Here is an 18480-nt window from a genome sequence, read left to right on the forward strand (position 1 = left end):
GAGTAAGACGCTGCGCAAATCGACCCCCGCTACCCAGTATTCTACTGGCAAATGTTCAGTCTCTGGATAACAAGCTCTGCGAGTGAGTCCAACGAGAGACGAGGGACTGCTGCATTATCTGCCTTACAGAAACTTGGATGTCTGCGGATGTTCTCCGTGCACTGAGCGGACAGAGCGAAAGACCTCTCAGGTAAAAGCAGAGGTGGTGGTGTATGTTTTACAGGGAATTCACAGCGGTCATTATCACTGCTGTGTACATCCCGCCACAAGCCGACACAGACCGGGCACTCAAGGAACTGTACGGGATTATAAGCAAACAGGAAACCGTGCACCCTGAGGCCGCGTTCATTGTGACCGGGGACTTTAACAAAGCCAGTTTCAAATCAGTCACACCAAAATACCACCAACACATTAGTTTTAACACACGAGGGGACCGGGTTTTGGACCATTGCTACTCTCCCTTCCGGGATGGCTACAAATCCCTCCCCCGCCCACCATTTGGCAAATCGGACCACTCCTCCATTCTGCTTCTGCCCACTTACAGGCAGAAACTGAAACAGGAAGCACCCACCCTCAGAACGATCCAGTGCTGGTCGGACCAATCAGACCCTACGCTACAAGACTGTTTTGATCACACGGACTGGGAGATGTTCCGGTCCGTCTCTGATGACGACATCAAGCTTTACACTGATAGCGTAACGTGTTTCGTCAGAAAGTGCGTAGAGGATGTTGTTCCGACCAAAACAATACGGATCTATCCGAACCAGAAGCCATGGATTAATAGCGATGTTCACGCGGCACTTGATGTGCGGACCTCCGCTTTTAATTCCGGGAACGCGGAGGAGCATAAACAAGCCAGTTATGCCCTCCGAAAAACTATCAGAAGAGCAAAACGCCAGTACAGGAACAAGATTGAAGGACAGTTTAACACCACCAACTCTAGAAGCATGTGGCAGGGAATTAATATCATCACGGTCTTTAAAGGGAATAAAACTCCACCACGAACACCGCTGCCTCTCTCCCGGATGAGCTAAATACTTTTTATGCTCGTTTTGAGGGAAATAACACCGCCCTCGTGGAGAGAGCTCTTGCGGCCAAAGCTACAGAGGTTAGTTCACTCTCCGTCTCTGTAGCGGATGTAACCCGATTCTTCCGACGGGTGAATATCCACAAAGCTGTGGGTCCAGACGGCATTCCGGGCTGCGTCATCAGAGCGTGCGTGAACCAACTGGCTGGTGTTTTTACGGACATTTTCAATCTTTCCCTCTCTTTGTCTGTAGTCCCCACATGCTTCAAAATATCCACCATTGTGCCTGTTCCAAAGCAATCCAAAATCACTTGCTTAAATGACTGGCGTCCTGTTGCTCTGACCCCCATCATCAGCAAATGCTTTGAGAGACTAATCAGAGATTACATCTGCTCTGTGCTGCCTCCATCAGTAGACCCATTGCAGTTTGCTTACCACAACAACCGCTCCACTGATGATGCCATTGCATCTACAATACACACTGCTCTCTCCCACCTGGAAAAAAAGAACACTTATGTGAGAATGCTGTTTGTAGACTACAGCTCAGCATTCAACACCATAGTGCCCTCTAGGCTTGATGAGAAACTCAGGGCTCTGGGCTTAAACAGCTCGCTGTGCAGCTGGATCCTGGACTTCCTGTCAAGCAGACGCCAGGTGGTTAGAATAGGCAGCAACATCTCCTCATCACTGACCCTCAACACTGGAGCCCCACAGGGCTGTGTTCTCAGTCCACTCTTGTATTCTCTGTGCACACATGACTGTGTGGCAACACATAGCTCCAATGCCATCATTAAGTTTGCTGATGACACGACGGTGTAGGTCTGATCACTGCCAATGATGAAACAGCCTACAGAGAGGAGGTGCACACTCTGACACACTGGTGTCAGGAGCACAACCTCTCCCTCAACGTCAGTAAGACAAAGGAGCTTGTGGTGGACTTCAGAAGAAAAGACAAGAGAACACAGGCCCATCACCATCAATGGAGCACCAGTGGAGAGAGTCAGCAGCTTCAAGTTCCTGGGTGTCCACATCACTGAGGAACTCACATGGTCCATCCACACTGAAGCCGTTGTGAAGAAGACTCATCAGCGCCTCTTCTTCCTGAGACGGCTGAGGAAGTTTGGAATGAACCGCCACATCCTCACACGGTTCTACACCTGCACTGTAGAGAGCATCCTGACTGGCTGCATCTCCACCTGGTACGGCAATAGCACCACCCACAACCGCAAAGCACTGCAAAGGGTGGTGCGAACTGCCAGACACATCATCGGAGGTGAGCTTCCCTCCCTCCAGGACATATATACCAGGCGGTGTGTGAAAAAAGCTCAGAGGATCATCAGAGACTCCAGCCACCCGAGCCATGGGCTGTTCTCAGTGCTACCATCAGGCAGGTGTTATCGCAGCATCAGGACCCACACCAGCCGACTTCATGATAGCTTCTTCCCCAAAGCAATCAGACTTTTGAACTCTTGATCTCCCACGATCAAAATACATCAGCACTGCACTTTATTACTCTTACTCTTATATCCATAATATAAGAGTAAGAGTAATAATATAATAAATTATATTATTATTATATTATATTCTCTCTTAACAACTTACTATCAACCAACAGCCTGAATGTCAATACAGTACAATACAACCTACTGTACATTCTATATATACTACATATATTTTTAAATATATATATGTTATTATTGTATGTATCTTGTATGTTATTATTTGTATATTGTGTTATGTGTAATTATGTGTATATTAGATTTTAATTGTGTTGTGTTAAACTGATGTTTATTGTAAATTGGTATGTTTCATCACTTTCACGACTGCTATGTTGCTCGGAACTGCACCCAAGAATTGCACACACTATTGCACTTGTGTATATGGTTGTGTGACAATAAAAGTGATTTGATTTGATTTTTTTGAAAAAGCTAGACCAGCACCAAGCCAGCACTAACCAGCATAACCAGCCTAGACCAGCATACGAATTGCATGCTGGCTAAGCAGGTCTTTTTAGCATGGTAGCCAGTTTTATATGAGAACTGGTTTTTGGTTTCTAACCCTAGACATAACTGTTTGCCAGAAGTGGCAGATATTTGCCAAGGTTTTGCCAAATAACTCTCTGCCAGCTGTGGTAAACTGTGCATTGTTGGCAAAAGTTTGATGCAGGTTCGCCTCTATAAGAGCTGCAAACATCTGGCAACTATTTGTGGATTTGTTTGCCATAAATTTCCAAGAAGTTTACACAAAACCAGTGTTATTTAATGTTAATTTCCTGAGATGGGATATGGAGGGGGGGGGAGGGGGGTTCTTTTTGGCTCTTTAGTGGGACTTCTTTTCCAATGTTAATTACACTCAAGCCTGAGACCGAGCATTGAAAGCTTTGCCAGTGATGCCTGCGGTACGTAACTCATTTTAAGCCTGGCAATACATGTTGAAAGCTAAACTCCCAGCACCTCCACATTGGGGCCATCATTTTTAAGCTCAGGGGTGCCTGAGATTTTATACTCCATACTGCAGATATTCTAATAGATCAGCTCTCAGTTTCTGCCGAGCTAAGGAGGTTTGAGTCTTTAAAGTCAGTTACAGTCATTTGTTTAAAGAATGGCTATGTAACAGAGCACTTTCTATTGTCATGACTGCAGTGGCAGATTTTGCGTCATTTTCAGATCCAGAATCAGTTTCCTGGGGGCGTATTACGGAAAACATCCTATCTTGAGTCTTAAGTTAAGATCTGATCAGTTAAGTTAGGATTTTTCATAAATTCATATTACAGAAGCAAATCCTAACTGTAGTTAAGATAATGCACATATTATTCTGTAATAGCTTTTGTCCTAAACAAGAGCCTAACTGAAATTGCCATGGTTACCAAACAGATAAGATTTTAAAGTTAGGATCTTTCTGTAATACGCCTCCTGGATCCTAATTTTAGACATTACCTGTCAAAAGGCTATATGGACATTATAAGGCCACTTAAAGCTCAGACTCTTAAGTTTTTAACTGCCCTTCTTTTTAATGTTGCAGGAATGAGGCAGCTTAAACCAGACTAAATCATTAAAAATGACGTGAGTGCTAGCTGTCTCCAGCTGGACCTGAACTCTTAATCAAAGTGGTGAAGTAACTAATTATTCATTTTGGGAAAGAGGGGGGAAATTAGGAGAGCAGGATGATAGGAGATTGACGAAAGGAGGAATGATTTATGTGAGGAAAACCCCCTCAGAAAGATTATCAGACATTATCAAAGAGAAAGAGAGTAAAGAAAGAATGCTGCTAAATTTGCTGATGTTAATTTCTAATTTTACTCTTCGCTATAATACTGTATTTTATTTATTTTATTTTGTTAAGACTACTTGATAATTCCATTTAGGTCAGTTCTTCTGTGAATCATTTCTGTTTGTTAGAATTTCAGAAATCGGTAAGATATAGTATTAAAATTTCAAAACATGCTTTAATAAAAATCTTCTATAAGCTCTTATATGTAAACTCTCAATCCCTCACTGACCAATGGCTATTTTAGTTCTTTCTTTCTTTATTTTTTAGGAGAAGAGAAGAAACAAGACAAGACGAGAAATAAGAAAACAAAATGACAAGACAAGAGACAAGAAGAGAAGAGAAGAGAAGAGAAGAGAAGAGAAGAGAAGAGAGAAGAGAAGAGAAGAGAAGAGAGAAAGTTTCTCTATGGACCTTGAGTTGTTTGGTCTTCTCCCGTAGTGTTCGCTGATAGACCTGCAGTTTTTCTGCTGCTTCCGGACCCGGCTGACGTGCAAGAATGTGCTTCAACTCAATGTAAAGTTTCTCTTTTTCCTGCAACCACAAACACACACAAGCACAACATACAGTTCAACACTAATTTAAACAAATTAATTGTACCATGAAGTATTTTACATTAAGGGATAATGAATTATATCTGTTAAAACAATAATAAAAAAAAAAAATCCTCTGCCCTGCTGAACATCTGTCATTAGAAACATCACATGCTTAATCATTTTTTTTCCACCTCTTATATGTTGAGCCTCTTGAAGACACTTAAACAGATAATTGTGTGTTCACCCTCAATAAAAAGAGCATCGTCAAGACCTCTTGTTTACCATTAGTCATATCAAAAGCAGCCACTCTTTCTTACATGTATTATCAAAGGAAAAAATGCTACAGCTCATTTCAGGGGACTGACAGCTAATTCATTTTGTAAGCTTGTGTTAATTATAGGAACACTTGAAGAAAGCTGGATAACCAAGACTCTATTACAGTGCTGACCATTTAATGACACACCCCACTCACACATACACACAGAGACCATCGATGTTGCTAATTAGAATGGGAGTACTGACCAGTTTGAACTCATCAGTGCTAATAGATGCAGACTGTCTGGTTTCTAAGATGATTACTAATATAAAAGCTCTACATTTTTAATGGAATATAAATGATGCGCCACAAGAGAAATCGTGAATTCAGGGGGTTTAAAACGTCTGAAAGAAGATCGTTTAAGATCAAAGAATCTGCATTCCCAGTGAAGATACACTTATGGCCTTAACGACTGCAAAAATATATATATTTTTTTTCTCAAACACAATTCTCAAGCACACACTCACACATTATAGATTTATTGTAAAGCCCAGAAGCTTACCACATTTTTTTCTCTAAAGCTTTTTTCTTTTTTTGCTCTCACTCTTTTTTTCTACTTTTCTTCATTGCCACATTGGCAATTTCTTCATAATGCATATTTCTTCAATAGTGAAGTGAGGGGGGCCTGGGTAGCTCAGGGAGTAAAGACGCTGACTACCACCCCTGGAGTCGCAAGTTCGAATCCAGGGAATGTTGAGTGACTGTTGCTAGGGAGGGTAGAGTCACATGGGGTAACCTACTCGTGGCCGCCATAATGTGGTTCTCGCTCTTGTGGGGTGCGTGGTGAGTTGTGTATGTATGCCGCGGAGAATAGCGTATAGCCTCCACACGCACTATGTCTCCGTGGTAACACGCTCAACAAGCCACTTGATAAGATGCACGGATTGACAGTCTCAGACGCGGAGGCAACTGAGATTCGTCCTCCACCACCCGGATTGAGGCGAGTCACTACGCCACCATGAGGACTTAGAGTGCATTGTGAAAAAATTAAAAAATTAAAATAGTGAAGTGAGAGCATGTGTATAAGAGAGTCTGTGAATTTCAATGATTTATGACTGAGAGGTGTCTGGACTCTAATACACTAACATGTATAGGATAACAACAAGGCAGAGATCAAACCACTGATATATATATATATATATATAGAGAGAGAGAGAGAGAGAGAGAGAGAGAGAGAGAGAGAGAGAGAGAGAGAGAACTAGATTGCTCATGACGTCATATCAATGAAGCCACTGCATCGCCATATTGCTATGCCCAAACATGTATATCAGTGGATTAAACCCTGTCTCTGATTCCACCTTTCACCAACTCTCCCGCTCTCTCTTCTGCATACTATCTGTGCTAGTAGTAATCAAAGAATACACAATTTTTGCATCCAAGGACATATTTCATGTCCTTATGTGGGCTGAACTTTGATAATGCTAATGCACTTATATGTGCTCAACAAAAATGATGCCCACCAACCTCACTATATCTTCCTTGCTGTTATTTCTGCCTGTCATACTATATTTATATTGAATAAAACACACAGAATAATGTCTATATACATGACATACATATTTTGGCACCTCACTCCCCAGAGGAAAATGTTTTTGCTCAGAGATTGCTATTTCAAAGCTCAGGATTTAATGGAGCTCTCAGTTAAGTTTAATTTACTCTTGCAAAGCCAGACATTGACTATAGGCATAAAGTCTGGTCTACTTTGCAGTTTTTCTAGCCAAGAAGCCCCCTGATAGTTTGACTTCGCAAAAATCATACTGGTAAGATTTCAGACAGACTAAAGCATTTACATTACATTTTAAAAAGGCGAATTACTGTTTTAGTCTGACTAAAATCGCATTTTTGAGTGCATGCATACTGACTGACGATTTTTTTTTTTTGTGTAATATGCATGGCAGGGTCAACAAACAAATTGTGGGTGGACTGTGGATGTGCCATCTGTATTAATTTGGACATTTCTCATATATTTTCCCATAAATTCATAATATAAAATATTACGCAAGCAGCGATGACGGGCCCAAGCACAACTGGTCCATTTCCGCCCGGTGGCTTTCGGTAAACAATGCAAGGTGGACACATGCATTTGGCATTTGACATTATTCTAAACAATTTTGAAGCAATTTGGGTAAATATAAGAGGACTATTTTAAAGTCTGTTGTAAGAGTCACACTTACTGCTGCCAGGTGGTGGTGCTATGACCGTGACCCAAAGTATTCAATTCAATGTGATTAGCACCCCAAAACAAACATACATCTGAATTTTGATCTAAATCACACATTGCACACATAAGATATGAGACACTTCTGTTTCCCATTTTCCACCATTATTTTAATGCCTTGCCATGGCAACACCATTCAAGATCAAAATGTAGCATTTTAGCATATTCAATGTCTTGGCATAATGTTGTCTAAATGTGGTTACAGTCTTGTGAATCACCTAGGAGGAGTATTTAAAAGTTCAGAGACTGCAATATCAAAAAATCCAAAATGGACAACTTCCTGTTGGGCGGACCTAATGACTATAATTATGAAAGTTGTCCAGCTTGATGAAAACTATATATGTACCAATTCTGGTGACTGTAGGTGAAAATGGAGGTGCTACAGAGGCTGTCTTACACACCCATTTTAAAGGAGAAGCTACAGAGCCCCCCCGCCGACAACTCTGATGTGTTTGCACGGATGTTAAGTACCCCAAAAGTACTGAAAACCTCTGCACTTGCAGTGCTTGGGCCCTAAAAATCAACAAACAAATGAGATAATTGTTGAAATACACTAAAGGTATAGAGCTATAAAATTTATGTGGATAACATAATCCAGATATTTTTTTAGTGCTGTCAGTGGATTACATTTTTTAATTGCGATTAATCGCATACTTTTTTGTAGTTAATCACGATTAATCACAGATTTTGAAAGTGCTGAAATTTGACTATAATATACTTCTTTTCTTGTCAAATCATTTATTTCCTTCTTAGGAAAAACAAAACAAAACAATATGTAATGATATAATGCTTTATTAACATTTCCAAACAAAGCCTCCCACAGTATAAAGATAAAATAGCACCAATTCAAGTAATGTTTCCCAAAGTCTAAGTGGAAGTTTGACTTATTGAAAGAATTAGTCCAAACATAGATTAAATCTCTTAAACTCTCATCATCCTTTGTTACAGCAATTTTGAAGCTGCATTCATGATTCGCGTCAGGGCGACAGCGCCAGCATCAAGCGCTGCTTTGAACTCCACATGAAAAGCGCTTGCAGACAAAAACGGCTCATTTTGTGTTTTGGTGATAGTTAAGGCTTATCTTACTTCTGTGGTGATTAAAATGTAGCTTAGCCTGAAAAATACTAGATTTCTGTCACAAGTTCCATCTAGGCTTGTTTTGTACAACAAATTGCATTAATCCACTTTATCACTGACACTGAATCACTGCTGTGTGCATGACTCAGTGTATTGACTCTGGGCAGACACATCGCAAAGGTTCCGCCTTTCCAACCAGTGTTTATGCTGGTTGCTGTATTAACGGTAAGTGCGTTAATCGCAATTAGGAAAAATTAACACGTTAAACGTATTTAATTAATCACATACGTTAACGTGTTAATTTTGACAGCTGTAATATTTTTCGATCACTGCGGACTATGAGAATTCATTTGAGATATTAAAAGGAGCGTGTCTGTGATTTTCCTTTCCTGCGGGTTGAAATTCTTAGCTTTGCAACTACAACATAAAATAACATATCTGTTTTTACAGGGCTATATCCTATCCTGGAAGGTACCCCAGTTTTTATATGTATGCCACCTAGAACAGCAATGCAAAGGACTCTATTCTTGGACCTCGGCAAAAACCTATAGATCAAATGATTTACAGCAAAGCAAATCACATGTATGCCTGAGGCAAACCAAGCAGGCACAATGCAACCTGCTTTCAGATGATATAGGCTAAAAATGTGCGTTTGCCAGCAGAATAGATAAAACATTGTAAATAAATACTATTATCTGAATTTATCCATCCTCCTTGAGTCAAAAGAAATGACCAAGAATACCTGGCTCTCTTTCAATGGCGACATCATGGGACCTTAAAATCATCTTCTCTCTATTTCCTCCCTTTCTCTAGCTTTCTTTGTTTCTCTTTCTATTCCCATCTCCTTTTTTTCCAACCTCATGTTTCAGTAGCCTGCACTCATCGTCTTATGTAAGATATTTTTATTCTTTGCCAAGAATCTTAAAGACCCCCTGAAATCACTTGATTTTAGGGGGTCTTACTGTCCTTTGTTGGTGTAATTCCTAGGAATTCAGGGCGGAACATATCAAAGGGCTAATTAAATACTAATGAAATAGTCAACAGGCTTTAGTTATGTCGAAGATGTCAACCATGATTTGCTACTTGCTAGTTGGTTGCATGTGGTTTTAAGGACAAAAAGTAGTGCAACATGAGTCACCAATGTTTTTGCCCATTTTCCTGTAAGATAGACTGTGAATTTTAAATGCATGTATCTGCTACAAGCTAATTGTCAACTTTTAGATATAAAGATGGCTTCAAAGATAATAGAAATGGACTAAAAACCACAAAAGTGCACATTTTTTATTTTTTATGGAGCCTTTAAAAAGAAGGAAAAACAGCAAAGGGAGAAAAACAGGAAGTCACAGTACATCATTGCCTCATTCTGAATGGCAAACACCTGAGGTAACCCTCTCAAGCTCACAGTGTTGCTCTGCTGTCCTGGATCGCCCGTGTGCCATAGCGACAGGTAGACGATGAGTGTGATTTAAATGAAAACAGATGTTTTCTGTGTCACTCTGTTCAAAGATGAAGAAGACATTCTCTGGGTGACAGTGATGGGAACAAAAACTCAATCTCCACACCCCCACAACAGTTTTGTCTGCCAAAGAACTTGGGTGACAACTGCACATCTGTCAGCTTGCGCTGGCACTGACCTGTCTTACAACTGTGACATCCTCCCTTGACAGCTAGAGAAGATTTTGACATGACAATGGCTTTAATTTTATTTACTTTTTTTGAAGCAAAAGTTCTTTCACAAATAAGTGAAGTGAGTCACATTGACATCTCAGATTAAGCAATCTACATGTAGGGTTTATGGTCACAACCTCAGTAAGGTCATCATCACTGTCTCCACAAGAGCTGCAGGTTTACTGTTGAGAACGAAATAGTTTTTAACTGCTCTGTCTTTTCATAAAATCCTCTTTGCAAAGCCTGCATTACATTTTGACAGGACCACAAAACTAGGTCGGCCGATATTATCGCTGATATTAGCCTTTCACCGATATATCGGTATTGGCGTATATGTTTACCGATATGCGCAGATATGAAAACTTTTTTTTTCAGAACATATAATGCAGAAAACAATGCTTGAATTGGTGTCATAATGTAATTTGTCCAGCAGAGTGCGCTCCGAATCCATTGTTTACAGAGCTGAGCTGATGGTGGTTCTGCAGACAGGGCGGAGTTAAGCGGTGCAGAGTTAAGTGGTGTCTTCTCGGTAAGCTGCTAACTAGTTTGTGAAATACATACTGGAAAGTTAATAAACAATGACTCCATCATTTTCCCTTTTCAATATAACTAATATAACGTTAACCCTGTCCCTGACAACCATGTCACTCATGTTTATCACATCTGTTTGCTGTTAGCCAGCTAAAGTTTGTCAGTGCAGTCAGTAATGTAGCAGATTGAAACGTAAACATCAGAACATCTTTTTGCAACTCAGCAGACAACGATGCGGTGGTGGATTGTGTCTGTTGAGTGTTGATTTCACGCTATGTTGTTACCTAGTTGGTGAGACGCAATGCTGGAAAGTAAAATAAACAATGTCCGTCTTTTACTCTCCGTGACAACAAGCTTATAGCTAACTAGCTAACCACGTAGCTACTTTCATTGCTTGTCAGCTGAGTGGAAGCTAATGTGTAAACATGTATTCACCAAACTGTTTTTTTCAGGATTCACAGTTTGGTACCCCTTTGGTTCAATTCCAGTTGTTGCATTTATAAAATGTAATATTTAAAAGTCTGGTTTTCCACCGTTGAAAGTTTCCTCTGAACTTGTATAGCAGAATACGGTGTAACACCGCTGCCGCCGTTTATCTCTTGACTCAGCAGGTGTAAATGCTTCTTGTTTTACAACCTGCCAATAATTGACTGGCAGTATTAAAATAGTCAGCATTTGATTAATACTAAACAGTACTGATGTTTATTTAGCTATTTATTTTATTTAAATGTATTCTTTATTTTAATGGTCAGCAATTGACTGATACTAAACATACAGTACTGATGTTTATTTAGCTATTTATTGTATTTTTATTTATTCTTTATTTAAATGGTCAGCAATTGACATATACCAAACAGTACTGATGTTTATTTAGCTATTTATTGTATTTTTATTTATTCTTTATTTAAATGGTCAGCCATTGACTGATACTAAACATACAGTACTGATTTTTATTTAGCTATAATTTTAATTTATTCTTTGTTTAAATGGTCAGCAACTGACTGATACTAAACATACAGTACTGATGTTTATTTATCTATTTATTGTATTTTTATTTGTTCTTTATTTTCTCAGTGTTCATTTCTAGAATTGTCTAGAATGTCAAATATTCTTTGATAAAAATATTTGTTTAAGAAAGCAGCCTTCTGAGTACCTTTGCATAGTCATATCGGTGCAAAATCAGTGCACAATCCACATAGAAAAGGTCTGTTTTCATTCCAGCTCAAACATTAACTATATCGGCCACCATATCGGTAATCAGTGAATTTTCCCCCTCTAAAATTCCATATCGGTCAGGCTCTACACGAAACAATCTGAACTGAAATGTGCCACTGTTCAGCCACTTGTTTCTAACATTGGGTTCCTTTGGATGGATATGCAGAGAGGCAGGTTCTACACACAGCCAGGAACAGCACAAGGTCTGATCATAGTTTTGCTACAGTAACCATATTTTAACCGTGACATTTCCAGTAAAACCATAGTATAATATAGGAAAATCAAACGTATGGGAAAAAATCATAATCATTCTCCCCAAAAATAGATCCTATTGATTTTACTATAGTAACCTGCTTATCACAAAATGGCTATGGTTACAACAGTTTTACTATAGTGCAGCCATGTTTAATTTTGTGAGGGCATGAAACCATTCTAATAAACATGGTACAGTTAAACTGTAGTAACTTTTTTTTTTTTTTGGTAGAATGATTTATTACCATAGTTTTGGTTCTCCTGTATTATTAAAATGGTTTTACTAGTAATATTGTGGTTAAAATATTGTTACTGTAGTAAAACTGTGGTTTTACTACAAATATCATAGTTCAACTACAGTTACTGTTGTAAAACTACGGTTAATTTTGGTAAGGAATGGATGAAGCTATTGCAAGGTAACTCAAAATAATTGCAAGGGAACGCACAACTTATTTGTGAGGGAACACAAACTTTATTTAAGGGAATGCACAATAAAAATTCCCTCCCTGTCTTCTAAGGTGCTGCATTGTAAAGATAACAAACAGTTATCAATAATATTTCTTTATGACCTACAGCATTCATTTTTACATGCTTGAATGGAGTGCAAATGTACAATTTAATTAATATTTTCAAGTTCATGCTTAAACGTACTTATTCAATGTAGACAGTACTTAATCTTTTCTGCTAAACACAAAATGATTTTTACAGTGTACACAATCATATTAAACACAGTTGTATACCCTTTAAAAAGAGTTCAGCAAGGTTTAAGGTGAATAAAATGTATCCTAAATATTTCCTTTAAAAAATGTTACATAAATATACAGTACTTGTAACAAGAGTATGAAAAAATAAAATCACCCTAGAGAAATAACTGACTCTGCTCACAAGAGCCTCTCAATTATTTTAGGTATAAATGCTAAAAACCAAAAGTGCTGTACATGTCCATAACACATTTAAAATTAGAGTGTAATAAACAGTTTTTTGTGTATTAAAAGAGAGGGAGAGGGAGGTTCAAGGAGGAGAAGACGGAATGGCTGAAGCATTCAAAAAAGTGCTCCAATGAGCTTTGGAAATTAAGGATCATGACCCTGTTCTGACTGCTGGATCTACTGCAATACAAAATAATGCTTTGGCTTTCAGTCTATCCAAATGAAAACTTCAGTCCAGAGAACTCAGTCTAACTCAACGGAGTCTGATACAAAAGTTTTGCCGACCTTGCAGCACATCTATGGTATTTATATAGTGTTATATAACATTAACTGTGGGGCAAAATAAACACTTTTTAAACACCGTTTTTTGCTAAGGTAGAAATAAAACTTGCTGTTGTACCTCAGCTGTTAATGCCACTGTTAAGGCCACTACACATAAATAAATAGTTAACCTACTAATTGCCTGTCTAGATTCACCCGCACGAATATTAACTGACATGATATGTCCCATGCCTCTTTTACAGCTGGACTTCCTCAATACAAATAATGTTCTTTGTTTGTCCAAAATTTGTGCATTGTAAATACTTCAAGACCGTTCTGTCTATCTATAATAGTTATTTCATTCAAATTGCAGCCTGTCTCTTTATAAAAACCTCCAGTGTTCTGCATCTACAGGAAGTGCTGCATTGTGTTTGCTGCAGTGGCTTTTTACTATTGTGTCCTAAATGGTGGTTTATTGTACATGCTGTCACAATTATTACTGGAAACTGCTGTAAAGCAAAACAACAATACACTGCTGTTTAATGGATGTGGTGGGGCCGTTAGAAATGCCATGGAAAGCAGCTCAAGACTCAGATAGTGCTTTTCTAACCAGGCAAGATCAACACTGTAAAAATGGTGTACCCAAATGTGTACACAGCTATACAATTGTAATGTTACCCTTATAATTTAATTTGTAATTTGTAAAATATAATTTGTAATAAAAAAAGAACAGCAAGAACAGCAAGAACAAAAATTAGGAATATTACTTTGCCCTCCACCACAGCTTGTGTAAATATTGATAGTGGGCTTTGGATTGAGTTTAAGAAGAGAAAGGAAATTTAGTCATGAACTGAAACAAATCAAGCAAGTGATATTTCAAATGATCTGATACCTGCGAATGTCCTGAGATAGTGATCAATTGTGTTTTAAGCTTAATTTGATACAGACATTGAAAGGAACCTTTTTAAACCGGCTATCTGTTTGATGTTAATGGCATTTTGAAAGCCCATCTTATCACTTCTACTGCTTCTGAGCTGAAACTGAAGTGAAAAAGAAAATACTTAAAGTCACCATTCAAACTGAACATCAAAATCCATGTCTGTCCATCTCATTATTGTGAAAGTAAATGGGGCATCTTGATGTAGAACAAATGCTCTACATCAAGTAAATGTGGAACATTTTGGCTGTCTCTTTCAGACAAATTTAGAATTTTTCTTGTCTTGTTTCTCTTGTTCTATTCCTCCTTACTGCCTCTCTGATTAGTTAAAGGGGTCAAATCTTACATTTTGTATAATTTTATTTCATTTTTTCCACTTGAGGTCCACTTCTAATGATAGTCAAGTCTTTAGTTTTTTCATGACCATTAACATCCACACCAAACATGTTTTGCCATCCATCTGTACTGTTTTTAATTGTTTTTCTATGTAAACCTACACTAGGCTCATATAGGACACCTTTGACCATTTTCTGTGTCTCACACAAGAGAGCTGTGTTTTTAAGACACATGTCAACTTAAAGGGAAAGTTCACCCAAAAATGAAAATTCTCTAACATTTACTCACCCTCAGGCCATTCCAAATGTGTATGACTTTCCTTCTTCTGCTGAACACAAATTAAGATTTTTGGAAATATATCTCAGCTCTCTAGATCCACTCAGTGCATGTGAATGGTGGCCAGAACTTTAAAATTCCAAAACCAGTGGTTAAATCCATATCTTCAGAAGTGATATGATAGGTGTGGTTAAGAAACTTATCAATATTTAAGTCCTTTTTTACTATAAATCTCCACTTTCACTTTCACATTCTTCTTTTATTTTTGCTGATTCACATTCTTTGTGCATATCGCCACCTACTGGGCAGGGGGAGGAGAATTTATAGTAAAAAAGGACTTAAATATTGATCTGTTTCTAACCCACACCTATCATATCGCTTCAGAAGACATAGATTTATACACTGGTGTTGTATGGGTTACTTTTATGCAACCTTTATGTGCTCTTTGGTCCTTCAAAGTACAGGCCACCATTCACTTACGTTGTATTGACCTACAAAGCTGAAATATTCTTCTAAAAATCTATGTTTTTGTTCAGCAGAAGAAAGAAAGTCATACGCATCTGGGATGGCATGAGGGTGAGTAAATGTGAGAGAATTTTCATTTTTAGGTGAACAATCCCTTTAAAGAACTTCAACTTTTAAAAAAGTGTCCTGAGACACTTGCATTCTGTTCCATTCATTGTGTACCATCTAGCTTTTTTTAACGCAAGAACAAGTTTGATCTGATCAGCCTCTTCGCCTGTGTTTTTTGTTGCTTCGCCTTAAAGAAATGTCTCCTTTGCATGTAAAATGAACAACACCCCTTTGCCCCTCTCTCGCCTGGGATGTTTCAAACACTTTTTTTGGACTGGTGAGGAAGTTTTGAGTTCTGAAAGTTACAGCATGTTTCTAGTCTGAGAAACAAATAGTGCTGATCGCTCCAATACAAATGTGGAACACCCAATGAGGGCTTGTTCTACCCTCTGATTATGAGAAATAACAGGACAAAGTGAGGACAAAGTGAGAAAAAATTATTGAAGTTAAGTGTAGTTCTAGACAGTACAAATATTGCATGGCTAAAAGTATAAATCAGACTCAGCTTACTTTTGTATTATCGAATATAATACTTGGTAGGTTTGTGATGACTTACAATACAGAATACATTCAGTTATGTAAAGGGTGGTGTGGGGTGCTTTTATGTAAAGGCCCAAATACAGATAATTTAAAAGAGAAATTGCTGGCTAAATATTAGCATTATTACTAGGGCTGTCAATTGATTAAGTTTTAATCGAAATAATCACAATTAATCACATACATACATTTTTGCTTAGAAAGCCCCTCATATAACAATAATTAAATATATAATGATTAAATAATTATAAATAATAATAAATAATAATAATAATAATAATTCAGATAATTAAAATGCATTACATTAATTTGGCACAAAAGTAAAGCATTAACAAAGACAATACAAAAAGTGGCTTTAGAATGCAATATATTGTTTATTTCTATATTATTGAGCATAAGCCTATCACTGGTCTACAGTGCATCGCAATCCATTTTGTAAATGAATTCGTTAATCAGTCTGAAGTTTATTATAAGGGCTTGTCTAAGGACGTGTCAATGTACACCTGTGTCAGGCGGACAATTTTGTACTGTCTCAGTTGTGTCTCATTATAAACGTACTGTTTTTTAGGTCGCTGTGTCAAGCTAAACGAAGTTTGAAACATAGAAAAATATGTCTTGAGATCCCTGCATTCGGATTTGTGCTACATCAAGCTGTGTTTGAATGCAAGAACAACTTCTCATCTTATGTCGTCTGCTCTCTGTAAGTGTGGTTTGTTTGAGCTGCGAGTTTCCTATTCAGCTATTTTTGCTTACTGCCCCCTGGAGAAAGGAGGTGGTACTCCATTCTTGAATTGATTATCACAGGTGGCGAAATTACCCATTATGCTTAGCACGTACTCCCAAAGCGGATGCTACAGACTTCCGGTTCGCAACTTATTCACATTACCAAGCACTGAAATAATCACTAACGACAGTCGAAAACGATGGAACACTCCCTGTTTACTTAATGTAAATCCCTTTCTCACTACAAATCTGTGTATGGACGCTTTCGACTGTAATCGCTGAATACAATCACTTACATTTACATGGTAAAATTACTACACTGGGCTCTCACGCTTTCTGCACATGCCCTGTGTGTGTGTGTGTGTGTGTGTATGTGTGTGTGTGTGTGTGTGTGTGTGTGTGTAAAAGAGAGAGAGACACACAGACATTCAGCACACAGAGAGAGAATTCACATTTATGATGCGCTAGATTTCACCGTGTTCTTGTTGCACACACAATATATGATGATGATGATGATAGAAAGCACTTCAGTATGAAAATGGACAAATCTGGGAATCTGAATCCGACCGGATGCTTTTTAAGGTCCAAAAAAGAAGACATGTACGTGAAAAGAGGACGTATGGTCTCCCAAGGTTTCATTTAAAAATCAGCAGATTCGAGGGACGTATCATTTGGAATTATCCATCAGTGTTTTAAAAAAATTGGCAAATGATGGAGATTTATGCTAATGCAAACTCTGCTTCTTGTATCTGGTGCGACTTTTAGGCATTGACAGCTTTTGGGTGGGTTTATTGTTGTAACATTAATTTTCCAGTAATTTTTTAATCCACCTGTAGTTGTTATAACATCCTCTAACAGCACATATTCCTCAAGTGCCTCCGATGATCAGCATCACCAGTAACGTTTGTCTAGCTCTAGCGTACAATAATAACAACTAAGCGGAAATGCGGAGCATCTGAGAGGATGTAGCTTGCCGTAATGGCGCCACCCATGGACAAGTCAGGAAAAAGGTGGATATGGAAGGAATATTCCTTTTTTAATGTCTGGGAACATGATTAATTGCATTAATTATCATGTATTTTTTTATTAGTTATTTTAACTAATTATTACATATTGTTACATATTTTGTTTTCTTTCCTAAAAAGGAAATAAGTTCGTTTGGACAGGAAAATAATTATATATAGAGAGAAAAATTTCGTCACTTTCAAAAGCTGCGATTAACTGCAATTAATTACGAAAAATGATGCTATTCATTGCGATTGAAAAATGTATTTGACTGACAGCACTAATCACAATTTTAAATTAATATACTTTTACCACAGTTACTTCTTGATTACCTCAAGGCCACATATGCAAAGACACTAGATGTTGACCAATGGAAGAGAGTTATTACCTGTAGCATAAGCTCTTTCTCCACAACCTCCTGAGTCTTCGCTATCAGCCTCCGCTGGAGAGAATGAATCTTCTGGATCAGTTCAAAGGTGCTTGGATCAATAGCCTACAGAGACAGAGAGAGACTCTAGACTCCAAGATCTTTTCCAATTACACTGTGGCTATGTTTGGAATAGCATGCTAACATACAGCTCTTACTATCTCTGCAGTATATAGTGATATACTGTGCACAGTATGCAAGTATTTGTATGCATTGGGCACCTGGATGATCAAAATGTGCTGTATACAACAGAGCACACTGCATAGAATACTGTATCCCACCAGGTAATGTACATGACTTGACCTTATATTTCCAGTGTGATTAATAAACTGTTTGCAATTACAGACACAATTTTATGAATTGATGTGT

The 18480-nt window shown here is 38.2% G+C and overlaps 1 protein-coding gene across 1 annotated transcript in view; it reads right to left on the minus strand.

Moving 5' to 3' along the window:
* Positions 1-18480, minus strand: part of cfap58 (cilia and flagella associated protein 58) — a 144239-nt gene that overhangs the window by 44831 nt on the left and 80928 nt on the right. The window contains exons 15-16 of the mRNA XM_051703265.1: positions 18073-18177; positions 4709-4828 (exon numbers count right to left, since the gene is read on the minus strand). Of these exons, the coding sequence (XP_051559225.1) occupies positions 4709-4828; positions 18073-18177 (225 nt within the window). The remainder of the gene's footprint in view (positions 1-4708; positions 4829-18072; positions 18178-18480) is intronic.

Source organism: Myxocyprinus asiaticus, chromosome 7 (assembly GCF_019703515.2).
Source record: "Myxocyprinus asiaticus isolate MX2 ecotype Aquarium Trade chromosome 7, UBuf_Myxa_2, whole genome shotgun sequence".
Classification (NCBI taxonomy): domain Eukaryota; kingdom Metazoa; phylum Chordata; class Actinopteri; order Cypriniformes; family Catostomidae; genus Myxocyprinus; species Myxocyprinus asiaticus.